The sequence below is a fragment of the Odontesthes bonariensis genome, chromosome 4 (genome assembly GCF_027942865.1).
Source record: "Odontesthes bonariensis isolate fOdoBon6 chromosome 4, fOdoBon6.hap1, whole genome shotgun sequence".
Lineage (NCBI taxonomy): Eukaryota > Metazoa > Chordata > Actinopteri > Atheriniformes > Atherinopsidae > Odontesthes > Odontesthes bonariensis.
Window position 1 is genome coordinate 5,874,207 of NC_134509.1, and position 15,636 is coordinate 5,889,842.

The 15,636-nt window shown below is 39.2% G+C and overlaps 1 protein-coding gene across 1 annotated transcript in view; it reads left to right on the top strand.

Annotated features, from left to right (window-relative positions):
• Positions 1-11,073: 11,073 nt before the first annotated feature.
• The window catches only part of septin9b (septin 9b), a 69,888-nt gene continuing 65,325 nt past the window's right edge, over positions 11,074-15,636 (top strand). The window contains exon 1 of the mRNA XM_075462620.1: positions 11,074-11,175. Coding sequence (XP_075318735.1) covers positions 11,154-11,175 — 22 coding nt within the window. The 5' untranslated portion in view covers positions 11,074-11,153. The remainder of the gene's footprint in view (positions 11,176-15,636) is intronic.

The following is a 15,636-nucleotide window of genomic DNA, read 5'->3' on the forward strand; positions in this document are numbered from 1 at the left end:
TGTTTACAATCATTGTTCCCTGGTTAGATTTGGTTTTGTATCGCTAAAAACAGTTACATTTAGTGGAAAGGGTAAAAATGGAGGAAGAAGATGGATCTGAACAGGAGTCACTGAATGCAAGACCTAAAATTAAGAAGCGAGCATTGTGTCGAAAATCTGTACCGCTGCTAAATCCGACCCCCATTTTGGCAAATTTATTGAAGCAAGCTAATTTCAATACCTTCAAATACTGTACAATCAGTGATGTGTTCATTTTAGAGTCATGTGTATTGGGCTTCTTTTAGTCACTGCACTGATTTTTAGAGAGAAAGATTTAGGGATATAGAGACACTATCCTGAAATAAGAATTCAGGCTCTGTGCTTATAAATGGCCTAGGAGCAAGTGAAAATACAATATGATGTCAAAATGTGTGATATCAACTGCACATTCTCTTTAAGAAATTTTTTCAAGTTTTGAACACAGCATTATTTTGAGTAGGCCTAACCTCTGAAATCGTATCAGTAAAGACACATTAGTGTCTACTCTAGCATCTAGATGTCTTTTTGTTCCCCTCCACATCTCAGTTAATTACTCCTCATCTGCAATCGCTACTCACATGGTATTTGTGCCTGGTTTTCTTTGTCCACCTCCAGACTGTCCTTTTAGTCTAAGCAGACAAATACCGTCCTTTTGCCTTTTGTTTTTGGTTTGGTGGTGTATTGTACTTGTTTTTGACCTGTTATTGGTCTGGTTTTGGTTTTTGCATTGATGCTTCATCTTAAAATCAATTACTTACTAGTGCTGCATATAATACCAGCAGAAAGAAAAAATAAACCAATATGAGTTGGGCACTTGCAAAACGTTTTCATGGCATTTTAATCAGAAATTTCAGATGGTACTGAAATTATACAGTATATAACCATTTTATAATGGCTTTCTGTAACACCACATAAATGCACTATGTATTTCACTCTCATTTGTATTTACTAAGGGCACACTTCTTTGCCAAACTCCACATGAACAGGGATCACCGCACAGATCATATATCAGCAGCTTGTTCTGTGTGTGCTTGTGTGTATATCTGTTGGGTATGTGTGCACTGTCTGGGTTTGACTTGTGGATTTAGACATCAGGAGCTTGGCATGCTGATTACAGAGTTCTCAAGCCACAAAAAACCACAGGAACTCTCTTTTCTTTCTCTATTTCTTTCTCTTTCCAGCATTATCCCTCCATCACATCAGGCTGCTTCACAGAGATGGAGGTGGAAGCGGCGGGCCTTAGGCTTATGTGGCAGGATTCTGCGCCTTATGATAATCAACCAAATCACGGCTTTATTTCTCTCATCCATACCTCTGCCTAAGCTTACCTTCACCTACCTACTTAATACAAGGTTAAACGGTGTGGACTGTAAAATAAGAAGGCCACATCAGGTATATTATTTAAGCAAACACTTAAAACATTTAATATGAGTTTGCACAGCCAATATTAAAGGCTTCTCTTTTTCTTCCTATGGTGTCAATCAAAACCCTAAAATGAGTTCTAACAAAAAAACCTGTAGGGAGGATGATGCCAGGAGTTCCATGGTGGCTTCCACTCTTTGTGCAATATCCACAATGTCCACATATTTGTAAAACTGCTACAACAGACCTCTTATTTCCTGCAATTGATCTAGGACTTTGAGGATATCCCATTTTATGTCGACTCCTGCCAATCCTCTCTCACATCTAATGATTACCTTATGGTGAGGAGGAAATAGCCAACAGTGTTACCACAGTCATGCAGGAAAAGACAGACACACAGACTGCAGTACTAGCACTTTTACAGCCTCTGACAGCCCAAATGACCTGAGAATGGGATTTAAATTGCTAGAGAAATGGAAGAGTGAAGCCTTTGTGAGTTATTGCTTAAATGAATGGGTTTTCTGTGAGGTGGATTTGAATGGTGTGTTCGTCTCTTTATATGTGTGCACTGTGTGTATTCATGTCAAAAGGGTCATGTATTAGTAATTGCCAAAATTATTATTATTATTTTGTTTCTTTTTGTTCTGAGAAAGTATTGGTTGAAGACCTCTCGGCCACTTTGTACCAGCTGATGACTTAAGATCAGTTCTGACTTTGGTCATGAGTTTTGGACTCTGTTTTGACTGGTGATTTCATGAACTGTGAAACGTCCCCTGTGGTTGACAACTTGTGACTGAAGAGAATAATTATAAAGAGCCGTGTTTCTTTTTGGATTTTCCATTTACGTTTTGGTCTGTTGATTATTTCACCCATGTAGTTTAGCCCGTCTTTAACAACTGGATCAACTGCTTTGATATTAGTCACATTCATGGTCTTCAAAGCCTGCTGACTTTCGGGATCCCCCTGACTTTTTATACAGCATGAAAAAAGGGTCAAACGATTGAATCCTTCGATACTTTGGTTAATGATTTTGGCTTGATTGCCCCTCTGCATCCAAAATGGACTCAGAGCTAGAATGACCTGGGTTTTAACATAAATTCTGACTTTTGTGAGATCTTTTAGAACATTTTACAGAAGACCGAACTTGAGTTTTTCTGTCTGTAAGTCAAGTTTGACATGTCTTCTAATGTTAAATTCAGCAAAGCCCATTTTTTTATTATTTTGCTTTGCTTTTATAAATGATTGTATTTACCCTAGGTGTGTTTTTAGCATTTAAAGTTGCCTTGAGCTTGGTATAACATGGAAGACTCAACAGTTTCGGTGAAGTAAGACGGGCCGAGAGTCGGCAGTAAGTTAAACCAGTAGAAGTGCTTATATAATAATGAGTTTGGTGTGTTAATTTTTGTGTGATGTGACCTTTAGTGTTGGTTGAGATGTGGACTCACTTTTAGTGGATCCCTAGCATGTTGGTAGCTGGGTAAAGGCTGTGACTTAAGTGAAGTTAACAGCACTAGTTGGCATCATTGCTTGAGAGGGTTTTTCATTGGTGGTTGTTTACTTGTGTGTTTGCTCTACTGAAACTTCTTGCCATTTCATTGTCTGTATAAATCCTGGGTTTATTGTGAGTAACATTGAAAAAACAAAAGTAAAAAAAAATCAGTGGCGCAAGTGCTATTCCCAAACAAATAATGTACATCCTTAAGGTTTAAGTTAGAATGTGAGGTCTAAATCTAAATTTGGCCTCCATAAATGAGTGATGTGAAGAGTTGTGTCTTCCATGTACAGGTTGTATGTGTTGGCTGGAACAGCAGCAGCAGCAGCAGCACGGGACTGAAATGAGGAGGACAGCATCCTCCTCTCTCAGTATGTGCATGATTGAGATGAAGCAGGGGGAAGAAGAGGGCTGCATGTCTCTCTGATGAGGTCATTAGACTGCGGCCTGGAGCACCACATGACACCGTTTCGCTCTCCACCATCTCCTGCGTGCTGACAGGGTTCTTGAATCTCTGCTGCTGTGTTTGGACAACAGACTTGGGGAAGCATGGCGTGTGCTTGAGTGTGTGTGTGTTCAGTTAGACATACCATTGTGTGTCATTTGTAAATATATGTGTTTGCCCTGCCGTGTGAATTACTGGGCTTTTGTGTCTATGTTTTGATAGGTGCTTGTCTGCATATTTCAAGCCAGAATACACTTGCCTGTGAGAGTCATTGTGTAGCAGCAGAGCTTTTTCATCTGGTTTATCTTAAATATGAATACACTGTGAGGGTACAGTTCCTAAATGTCAAGATTACAGGTTTGATGATTGGCTCACTTGAGATGATTCCTTTTCTTTAATTTTTCACCTAAAGATACACCAGACTTTGTTTCTAGGAAAGGTTTTACTTGTAACCATGATCACTGCCAGTGTTGTAGTTCTCAATCAGTCGCTGGTTTTCCACTGACTGATATGAGATAAACTAGGCTGTGTAGTGTCACCTGAAGGTGACAGTATAGGCTAAGCTGCAGTAGAGGAAGTAGATGTCCTAACCATAAACAAATCTTAAAGAGGAAAAAAACTGCTGCGGTGGACATCTACAAGTGGAAAATGGAGAGAGCTCTTCTTCAGGAATAACTTTAATCTCTGGGAATATATTGGATTCTATATCTGGGATATACTTCAATAAATCACAAGAGCTTTTTGTTTGCCATTTCAGACCATAAACAGCTGGTGAGTCACATAATTTTAATCTTTTCCAGGTCCAATGTGATTCTCAAAGTTGTTTCCATAATCCCTAATGTATATCACATCTTCTCCAGGATGCGGGGGACCCTCTTTCTCTGGAGCTCAGGAGGCAGGACGTGATGCAGAAATTAGTTTGTAGAAATTACTGTTTGTGTGTATTTGTAGCTATCGAGAATAGTGAGGAGCAGCATACATACAGAGAATGAAGAACAAACGCTTAGCAAGATGTAGACATGCTCACTCGCACACAGGCAGTGAATGCTGGGTTATTTAAAAAGGAATATTTGATGCTAAGTTCGTACATTGTTTACCTCACTGACATTACGAAGATTATACCAGGAGCTGGCTGGGAAATCTTCACAAGAACTCCAGAGTAAATGATGTGGACTTTTGCATTCGTACATGTGACTGCTCCAGAAAATTTCCAGAAGATTTCAAGACTCCAGTGCATGTGTGAAAATGGCTATAGTAAAATGAGTGAATGCTAGCTATACTAGTTTAATGGATGTCTCCACCACAACTGTGATGTAAAACAACTCAAAACAACTCTTGCCATCAGAACTTTTCATCACAAAGCGAATTAAAGATAAACTTTGGGACATGTCGAACAGTTTAATTTGGTGTCACCCGCAACACTAACCATGTCTCTCTTGTTCTGTCCTGAAACTTAAAATCTGAAGACATTTTTTTTTTGAATATCACAAAAACAAAGTTTCTACACTTCAGACTGCTGAAAACTTGTAGCCTACTGATAAAAGATGAATCCAACTAAGAACGATTGGAACTTGTTCAGTAAATTAATTATGAGGTTTTCCCATGAGTCACAGCGGCACACCAAGCTATTTCCAAGACACCAAAAAAAAGCACATATTTCCCGTTTTTTCTCAGGGGTATCATCACTGAACTGTGAATTCAATTTGTTTCTTCGGCCCATCATGGCATCGAAGTGTAACTCTGTCTTAAAAGTGTGTGTAGATCCCTCTCAGATGTGTTTTTGCCCCTTTAGACACTAGAAGCTTTCATCCGGCCCGCACAGCTCCTTTCTTCTTCCCCTACATTTACCTTTTTCACCCCCCCTGCTCGTTCTTCCTCTTTTTATCTTTTATCCTCCTCGTACTGCTCTTGCTCCATCATTGTGCATCGCTGCCCCACAGGCATCCCTTAAGTCTCGGCTGGCAAGCTGGTGAGTTCTCTGCCCGACCATTATATAGCTAAATTTAGCTTGTCTGAGTCACGTGTTTAACCTGAGGTCATGCTCTGAAATGACAGCTTACATTAATGTGAGCCCCAAGGCTCACCATCCACTCTTAGTCAATGTGTGATACACTTTTCTTTTTTCTTTTATAGCCTGGCAGGGGGGTTGAATTAGTCTTGTATGAGTGAACAAGCGTGCATGTTCGTCAGAGCCTCACGACCATTTCCCATGGTCGGGTGCAAATATAGGCTACGTTTTTTTGTTATATGAGTTTGCAAATCAATGAAAAAGGGAGTGTGAGTGTATGTGTTTTTAGGATGTTGTGTGATACTAAAGGGGATATGCAAGGATAAGCCTTCCCTTGGATTTTTTTCGTCTGCATTTGTACGTGTCCAGATGTTTGAGTGTTGACATGTGTGTGTTTAAGTTTGAAAATGCGTGTTCATGTGTTGTAGGCAGGTCAGGCTATATCTTGCCAGCAGGCTTAGGTGATGGAGAGGGGAGGTGGTGAAAGGTATGAGTGAGGGAGTCTCCTGTAGTCTGTTCTCAGAATCTAGTTTGTCTGAGTTATGAGTTTCATAGGCTCAAATGACCCAATTCCTGCTATGACTTCTACTGAAAAAAAGAGTGCATTTATGAAAGAATATCATAATCTTTATGATAAATCTTAAACAATGTAAACTACAAGCTACAGGAAATATTGATATTTTCATCTGAGGATGTAAAATCCTCGAAGCTAAATTAAAAGCATTCCTGTTTAATATTTCAGATTCACATTTTTCTGGTTGACTTATTGAATTGATTGTTGTAGCAAAATAAAAAAAAACTTTAGATCAAACTTCAAAGCTATTTAGTGAAATATTTTATAAGTTACATCCTCCCACTGTAGGTTGTGTGAAATTAGTTCAGTAAAATGTAGAATGAATTAATGTATAAACGAACCATTCCTTGAGCATGTATTCCATAGTGAGTGTATGCCCTCTAAATCACCACAAATGTGTGCACATATACTGTGTGTTACATGCTTTTACATTCTTTTTTTTTTCTGGACCCTGTGATTAGCTTTGTATGTCTGGAAAATCATCACAGGGAAGAAAGAGCCAGTGGCAGAAAGAGATGTGTCTATTTTTAAAGGCGCGCTTCTGTCACAGCATCAACATATTACTTTCCACATGGAATCACCAACAAAACACTCAATTGCAATTTTCAGTTCTTATTATGGTCTTATTCTTAATCTATTAGGTTTAGCACATCATGTCAAGAATAATTTTCAGTTTCTGTTGTTATCTCCTTTCTAAAGTGGTGGAAATGCTTATAACTGGTGTTAGAATGAACCCATAGACATATAGTTGTGTCTCAGCTGAAGGTTTTTCTTCTGTAACTGGCTGTAATGCTCACTTCTATGCGGATGATACTGTTGTGTAGCGTAGTGCCAGTTCCCTTGATTCTGCCCTTATCTCTTCCGCATTGTTGGACTGTACTCTGTCATAAGAAATGAGTTCCCAGTGCAATTACTGTACCAAAAGTGATAAGTGATATTCACTTGAGCCAAAAAATGTTTATAGTCTTATCATCTCAACTGTGGATGGCACAAATTCTGAAAGAGACACAATGTTATCTTGGATAATTGAGAAGCTAACTTGTAAGAAGAGAAGATTTGGTATCTTCTACAGGAATAAGACTTTTTTCTCCTATGCATTGTAGAAAACTACTCAGTGAGGCAACATTTTGTTTACACATGCCTCAGCTTTGACTCCTAAGACACTCTGCACCAAGATTTTTTTTTCTCTTAGAACTTAGAAATATAAATGTAAATGGACACAAAAGACAGAAGTAGCAAATTGAAATTATTGCATTTTCTAAAGGTATTATATCTGAGACTGTACTCTTCCCATAAATGACCCCATGGGCTGTAAATTCATGCAGGCATTAAAAACGATGCAGCCTCTGGTGGCAGTGAGGGTATCTGCATCAAAATGCTGATGGTGGCATTGTAAAAAGGATGTATTTCAACCCTAACAGTGAGTGTTTTCTAACCCTAACCAAGTAATGTTGTGGCCTAAATCCAACCAGAAAGTGACAAAAGTATTTTAGTAAGGTGTTGTCGTGCTATTGACTGAATCTAATCCAAAAGTACAAAAAGAAAAACTTGTCGCTGTAACAGAATCTCAAACTTGCTTACCATGGTTGAAGTAGTTGGCACATAATCGTACCATCCACACCATAAGAGGATTTTTGTGGCTTACCAAGGGAAACACTTGGAAATGACGTTTAGTCCAATGTAGAAACTTTCACCTGAATTATATTTCCCTCCTGCAACCCGCACGAGTGATAGCTCAGAGGATGTTGCTATGGGTGGTATGGAGGGGTATGAGGACATGATCTACTTGGTTGTTTTGACTGAAGGACTTCTTGTATCAGTAGTTACACCCACACACACACACAAACACTCAAAGTTCTTCCTTAAACTCTCGCTGAAAGATTTCAGATTAGTTAGCTTCGTGTTTGTTTTAAAATCTCTGAACATTCAGTTTAGTAAATCACCTATTCTTTCTGACCAGTGGGTGATTTCAATATCCCTTTTCTACCATGCTACTTTGATTTTTCTCTTTGCAGTGTATCGTGTTACAATCTTGAAACATAAAAAATATTATACCAGCTAAATTACACTCAGTAGATTTGTGCCAATCATGTTTTATTCTAATTCTAGGTGTCATTCACAGAGAGGGCCTCACTGCCCCCAAATCAACTCAGAATCTCAGTGGGTATCTACCCTTGAATGTACCTAATCTCCATCTTCTGCTCTGCTTCTCCTCAGTTTTTGATTGCTCATGCAGGACTGCAGGGTATTTATCTGTGTGTGTGTGTGTGTGTGTCTGACTGTAGTAGGTATAATATTTTCCTTTATCACTCAGAATGATCCAGCAGTCTGCTATTTGTGCTAATTTCATTCATAAATATGAATATAAATATCCCGAAATCTGACATATTAAGGTTCTTCCTCTTACATGTCCTGAAATCCAACTGAAAGACACTTGAAGTCAAATAGAACTTGGAGTGCACGTCTCCTGTGTGAGGCCAAGTCAGATAAAGAAAAGCTTGTCATGACTGCACTTTTGGAAAAGGACCACCGCCGTTTGTGTTTTTTCACCTCAGAAATAAGGGTAAAACACTCATTTCCTTCAGAGATCAATACAAATCATCTAACTTTGTTCTTATAATTACAGTGTTTAGATAAAAAAAATCCAAAATAACTGAACAGCGATAACAAAACTAAAGGCTTTTAGTAAAAGGGGAAATACATAAACCCTGCAAACACCTATATGCGTCTTTCAAAAATGTTTGGTTCCAGATCCTTTATATATATGAATGTATCTTATAGCCATCTCTTACACCTGTCTGCTACTTTTCAATTGCTGTGTGTTAAAGGCTATTAGATTTAATAGGAGTCCTTTTTGTATTAGCCACGTTCGGCCAATGCAATATCATAATTCATCCATCCTTTCATCAATTCTATACCTGCTTCATACTCTTTAGGATAGTGGGAGTCATCTGGAGCCTATCGCAGCTGCCTTTGGGTGAGAACATTGGATAGGTCGCCAGTCAATCACAGGGCCAACACAGAGACAAACAATACACACACACACTCACTTGTAAGGCTGATGTAGAATCAGTCATCAGCGTAACATAAAAACATATTAATAAATGGGAAGGATAAAGTGAAGTGTTAATCCATGTGAGGTGCTTCCCTCCCACTTGCAACTCTTTACTTTCCTACTGCGTTCTCATCTATGTATTGTTTGAGTTAGGCATTAAAAGTTTAGTTTTTTTGTTAGAATTAATGTTACATAAAATAACAGCCCTGGGGATATGGTACTATGTCACATTTTATCATCTCACAACCATGGTTTATGATGCATATATCCGTTGCACAGAAGGACAAATGTACTAATGGTTAGACTGGGCTGTTTGAGTGGTTTTCTTTGGGATATAGAGCAGGATTCATGGCATGACAGTTTTGCAAAAAGCCTGCCTATTCCTCATCAGCCATTCTTTTGTTGTGCTGTTGGACATGTGCTTTAAGTGGTTGACTGACATACCAGAGATCTTCCCCTTACACCTAGTTTTGGAAGCAGTCGACCTCTTTTTTTTAGCGGTAGCTTCCATCAATTCACTGCAACTTCCAGTCTTCCAGCTGAAATGAACAGAAAGGGTTGTTAGTGGTGGTCTTAAATACGACCCATAACAGGAAAAGTTATTACAAGCAGCAGGAGGGATATACAGTTCATATGAGCGTTCCCACATCAGAGCAGACACCATTCCTAAGTAATTTGTTTAAGAAGCCATAAAATCCACATAAGGAGGAAGAAGACAGAGGGGATGGTACAGTTAAATACAATCTTTTAACAATGTAACCGTCCCCCTAAAAGTTGGTATCTTTGTACTTGATCTGCAGTTACTCCCATATTCTGTTAACGTAACCATAGGTAATTTCTGCTTGCATGAACATGCGACCCATAAACAGGTTTCGAGGAGGACTGTCATTCACTGGTGGCCACTTAGAAATGAAGCCCAGATGTGTAAAAATGTGTAACAAAGTGTAATTTGTTTTCCATATTGTTTGAGGAAGCAATTCAAATTCATCAACAGGGTGCCAAAAGTTGTATCTACATAAAAAAAAAAAAAGTCTTTACGAAATGAAAGCAAGTACTTTACAGTTCAGTGGTGTCGATGCTGTACATAAATGTGTGTGAGTTTGCTTAAACTAGTTTTCTAGCTTTCTTTAAGTGTGGAGGTCACACTTATGAGGAGGTCATTCTTTGTAAGAAAGAAGAAGTGGAAATGAGTCAGTAGTTGCGTTGTATGTTGGGCTATGGTATCAGTCCTTCTCTCCCTTTCACAAAACAAGATGATTGTGTGTGTGTGTGTGTGTGTGTGTATGCGCAATGTATTCATAACTTTCTCATCAACACAGCAGCTCCCTAAATGGTCCTTGACTTTGCTGACCAGCAAATACAGGGTCAGACGTGATGCTTAAGTGTGTCTGGGTGTTGGGTTGTGTGTAAATGCTGTGATAGCAGATTTATGCTACAGAGTGTCTTTGTTTTGTTCACAGCATAATAATGCATTCTTCTTTTCAAATCATATCCCATAAAACTGAGCTGAAAGACACTCGGAGACGTGTGCATGAGGTCAACAAGCTTATTTGGAGAGATGTTGTAAGGCTGAGTAGTGAAAGTTTGTGAAGAGGGCTTGTTGAGATGCACTTGATGTACAAGTGTCGTACTTTAGTGTTTCAAGACTGGGAGTGGTAAGAATTCTCTTCAGTCCACTTTAACAACTTCATTTGAAATGTTGCCTTTGTGTGGGCTTTGTGCATCCTGGTGTGTCTTGTTAGTAAAGTGAGGCGTCTCCTTGTGGACACTTTTTGTTCTTTGGCCAAAATAGCTCTCATGTAGTACCACCTCAGTGCCAAAGGAGCATGTGGAGATAAAGAGGAGTAGTTTTAGTTCTTATGAAATAACAACAAGGGAGAATAGGTGGTATTTGAAAGAATGTCCACTTAGAAAGAAAGAAAGCAGAGAGCGAGACTCCATATGACTTGCACATGGCTGTGGATGTCTGTTCTACTCACTTGTTATTCTGACAGACTGAAGACATTAAAAGTTAGAGGAAGTAAGAGGAACGGAGACCGACGGAGGAAAAGGAGGGAGAAGAGAGGGAGGGTTGAAAGAGGGGGACAGGGTGACTAAGTCAGGAGAAAGGGGAAGTCTCCATGCAGAAAAGAAAGGGAGGGAAGGAGAGGAGAGAAAAGCGAGAGCTTACATGTGGCTATATGAGGTAGCCGTTGAGTTATGGAGCGAGACAGAATAGCCGGTAAGTTGCAGCTCTTTCCAACTTACTTTGCTTTTTTATTTGTTGGACTACAGAGGAATCAGCTTCTCAGCAGTGTGGAGCATTTTACTAGAAGTCCTCCTGCTTGTGTTGGCTTTGTCTGCAGTGGAAACAGCCTCTTAGAGACCTCCGTGTGTGTGCTCGGGTGTGTGTGGGCTTACAGGTTAACTTAACCCTTTTGATTAGTTAAGCATCTATGTTGACGTAGCGACAAAGCTTGAGTGAAAGACCTTTTTTCTCACCCTTTTTAAAAGAATGGGCAGCTACAGCGACAGTAAGCTCATTGTGAAGTGCACAGAATGTTTCTCAATAGCTCCAATATGCACAACTACAGTGAGTTAATCTCATGTGATGCGGTGTCAGAGATGACTTCCCTGAATGGCAAAGCATAATCTCCAACAGCAAAGTGGCACTGCAACTGGCAGGCTTGGATATGGATTCACAGATGATTCATATACACAACTACAATCCATCGATAGATATACAGAATTAAATCTTCATGCCACCATCGCATGATTAGACGTTTAGCTGAGGGAGCTGAGAAGACCAGTTGTCAGATTAATCCTGACTAACACATCTGGTTTATTTTAAATTGCAGATGATCAAGTTCATGTGTCATGTGTCTGTTTATATGATGTGGATTTTACCAGACATCAGACTTGATAAATTGTCCAGATGTATCACACTCTACGTGCTGTCCTGCACCCTGCCCCGCAAACTGTTTCTCTTAGAAGTTTCTGTTGTGGAATTCTCCTGCCAGAGATCTTTGGTTCCTTTAATTCGTAAACTCTGTTCTGGCTAATTTATTATTTATTCAATTTTAGTCTGCAGTGGATTGCACTGGATTATACTAATCCAGTTAGATTTATTAAAGCTTCTGTAAAGCTGAGCAACTCTCTGCAATTTACACTTTAAATTGACTGTTAATAAGGAATTTGAGCTCAATGAGTCATATTATATATAAAATATAGACACTCTTCAATCCTGTATTTGTTCCCACTTGATGGCACTGTTGCAGTGTTACTTTATCCTCAGTGCAGCCACCATTTCCCCTACATTATGTGAAATGTTTCATGTGGATATATATTCCGCAGACAGAGGTATTTTTTATGAGATGTGGAGGAATTTAGCACGCTGTTACTAGATGAGGGTTGAGGATAATGTAGCAGAGAGGTGAAGTCACAAAGCCTTGTTTTTCCATCAAAAAAACACAGTGCTTATGCATGATTTCACCGCCTTCTCCTTTAATTTGAGGAAGCCTTGCTTGGGCAAGGCTACTTCCTGGTTTTCAACCTGTGCAGTTCTGTTTGGACCTGTTGTCTTGGCAACCACAGCCACAATCTCAGCCCCACCCACCCCTGATTTCATTAGACGTTGCTTGAGAAAACTGAAATTTCAGTGCGGAAATGGTGTTTTCTAACCCTTTATTTGGTGCAGGGCTCCTCTGTTCAGTACTATACTCCGTACGGCATGCCATCTCACACAGCTGCCCCATATGGCTACCACATTGTCTTTTTGTCAATTCTAATTGATGATGCATTCTTTTAAATAAAACAAAGGAAAAAGGAACCAAAGAAGAGGTAGAGATGCTGCTTGAAGTTTTTCCAATAAAACAGGAAGGAAATCACTGTCTTTTCTGTTGGGATGGCAATAATTACAGTGTATGTCAGACATTTTCCGAGTCACTTTGACAATAATAGAAACAGTGATTTAGTAGTTTGAATTAGATGTTGAAAGTGGATCAGAGAGTTTTTGAAAAAAAAATAAAAAATTCAACCCTGCTTAACTGGAAAGGGTCAAGGTCAGGGCCCACATATGAGATTTTGTCAGTATAGCGTATTATTATACGTATTTCTACCGTTAAGTATGTGTAGTATATGTTATACGTCTCCCAAATGATCAACTTGCGTCCTTTTGATTTAGCTGCTCCATGATTAGTTTAAAACAAAAACCATGATAGAAGTGGATCTTTCAGGTAATGGTCCCGTGCATACCAACATGCAGTAATGTTGAAAGAAGTCCACGAATAACCAGCCCTGATCTAATACCCATTGAGCACTTTAGGAATTCATGAATAGAAAAAAGTTAACTCACTCAGGAACGGAAGGCATAGATTAAACCTTCACAGCTGTCACATACACTTGTTTTTCAATCACAGATTTTGACAAACCCAGTTTTCCAGAGGAAGATTTTCTCTTATATCTTTCCAGGAGGGATACACTGATTTATCGGCAGGTTATTGTAATTGGCAGATGTTCAGCTTGAGTGGCGCCAACTGGTGACCAGCCAGTTTTCTTTTCTTTTCTGACACATCATTCTCTTAGCAATGAAACATAGACTTTTTTGTTTGTTTGTTCTCCCCACAAGGTCAGTAAACGTGACATGCGCATAGCAGGCACATAGCAGACACAAAACAGACTGTTTGCTTCTGGTCACAAGGCAGGGATGCTTGCTGAAAAATGTGCCATTGAAATTTAAGTCATTGGGCTGAATTTACATTTGGTGAGAATAACCTGAAAGTATCTTGTTGCAATCCTCGTTTTTTATTAGGCTGGTACATCATTATTGATTTCCAAAAGTATGAATGCAGCACTTCTCTGATACAATTTAATGTTTTAAGACGAGTTAAAAAGAGAAAAAAAGAGCATACAAAGATGTGTAGGCCTACTGTAATTTCTTTTCTAATGAATTTTGAACAAATACCTCCATCCATCATCTTTTTTTGTAGCCTGGTATTGATAGGGTAAAAAAATGTAAAACATTTTTAAAAGTCTATTAAATCAGAAAATTGTGATCATTCAAATGTGAAATCAGAGATTAACCAAGGAAAATTGTTGTTGCATCTTCAATATCCAGGCAACCTTGAATACAATGCAACATTTCTCACATTATCATTTTATACATGCCTTGAACCACATGCTTTTTTCTAAGCACAAGCTTGGCCCTTCCATTCTTGCTCTCTGTTCAGTTTGATTTTGGTTAACACAAGGGCTCGGTAGGGAAGATTGACAGTTTGGCATTAACCGGACCATTTTAAATCTTGAGATATTCCTCACAGAGCATTGCTTTGTGTCTTCAAGGTATTGATGTGCTGTAGCCACACTGTCTTCCGTGCACCCGTGCACGTAACCCAGCCCACATCCACAAATACATGTGAACCCAGAATAGAGGAAATCAGGGAAATCTCTCTGTGTTCCGTAAAAGAAGTGTACAGGATATCCTCAATGAGTGAACGCCCCACACTTCTCCTCCCACTGCCCTCCCTGTATCTCACCTCATATTGTTTCTTAGATTATTATGTAGTAATGACAAATGAGGGAGCTTTGAAAACAACCAGCACAGGGACTAAAGGAAACTGACTGGGTAGCCCCACCTTCAGTCCTCTTGAGGGAGTTCTGACAAGTGACGTTATTGAACATGATGGAAACACAGGTCGGTCCTGGGGTGACATTACATAGCCAAACTTATCTGTGAAAGAGATGCCTTACAAGTGGCTACACAATCTTGTAGTCAGGTAGCCGTGAAGAAGTAATGAGCTTGTGTCAAAAATATTAAAATCTATTCATGCAATGTGAGGGGGAACTTGCATCTCATGAAAAAAATACCCGGCATCAAATGATGCAAAAAAAAACAAAAAAACATGCATATGAAAGTCATAGCATAGATTGAACTCAGTTAAATCAAGTCCTTATGTTCAGGTGCCTTCTCTCTGTGGATTCTACCACACCAAAACTCTGTCTTGCTCATTTTCAAGTTTTGGGTTGTTTCTATTTTCCTTTTATTGCTTCGATAAAGGTGATAAAGGTTTACAATGGTTTTCCACATTGTTTCAAAGGTTTGCCGTAACCCACCGTGACCTGCCGTAGCTGTCAGACGTGTTCAAAAAACTGTATAATAACTACAGCCTCATGGCTCCAAAAAGTAACACGCCTTCATTCACCTTTGCAGATTGTAACATGCTTGTGGTCTGCATTACGTGAAAACGTCCCAGATATGGCACAGCAATTACACGTTTTGAAACACTAATGAGGAGGTAGGCGGGCTCAGACGTTAACGATTTCTGCTCCACCAGAGCTGATTGTTGTCAAAGCTTATTATAAAGTCCTACAAAGATTAAGTCACTGTGAACCATTAAATAAGAGAACCATGCTGATAAAAGTATTGAAATTACTCAGGAACCATGCATTTCCATTTGTATTGCCAACTTACACACAGGTGGAAGGTGCAAAACAAACAATTTCAGTATCCCTCTGTACTTAAGAGATTTGTGGCTGAATGATTGTGGTTAAACAAACGTATCCCTCAGTGTGCAAAGGCCTCTGTCTTTACTGTGCTATTTCAAGGGCATTGACACACACCAACACACCCTTTTCCGCAGTCATAGTCAAGAAACCACACAAGCATATGTATACACAGTCACATATGAAAGTAACGTTACTTGCA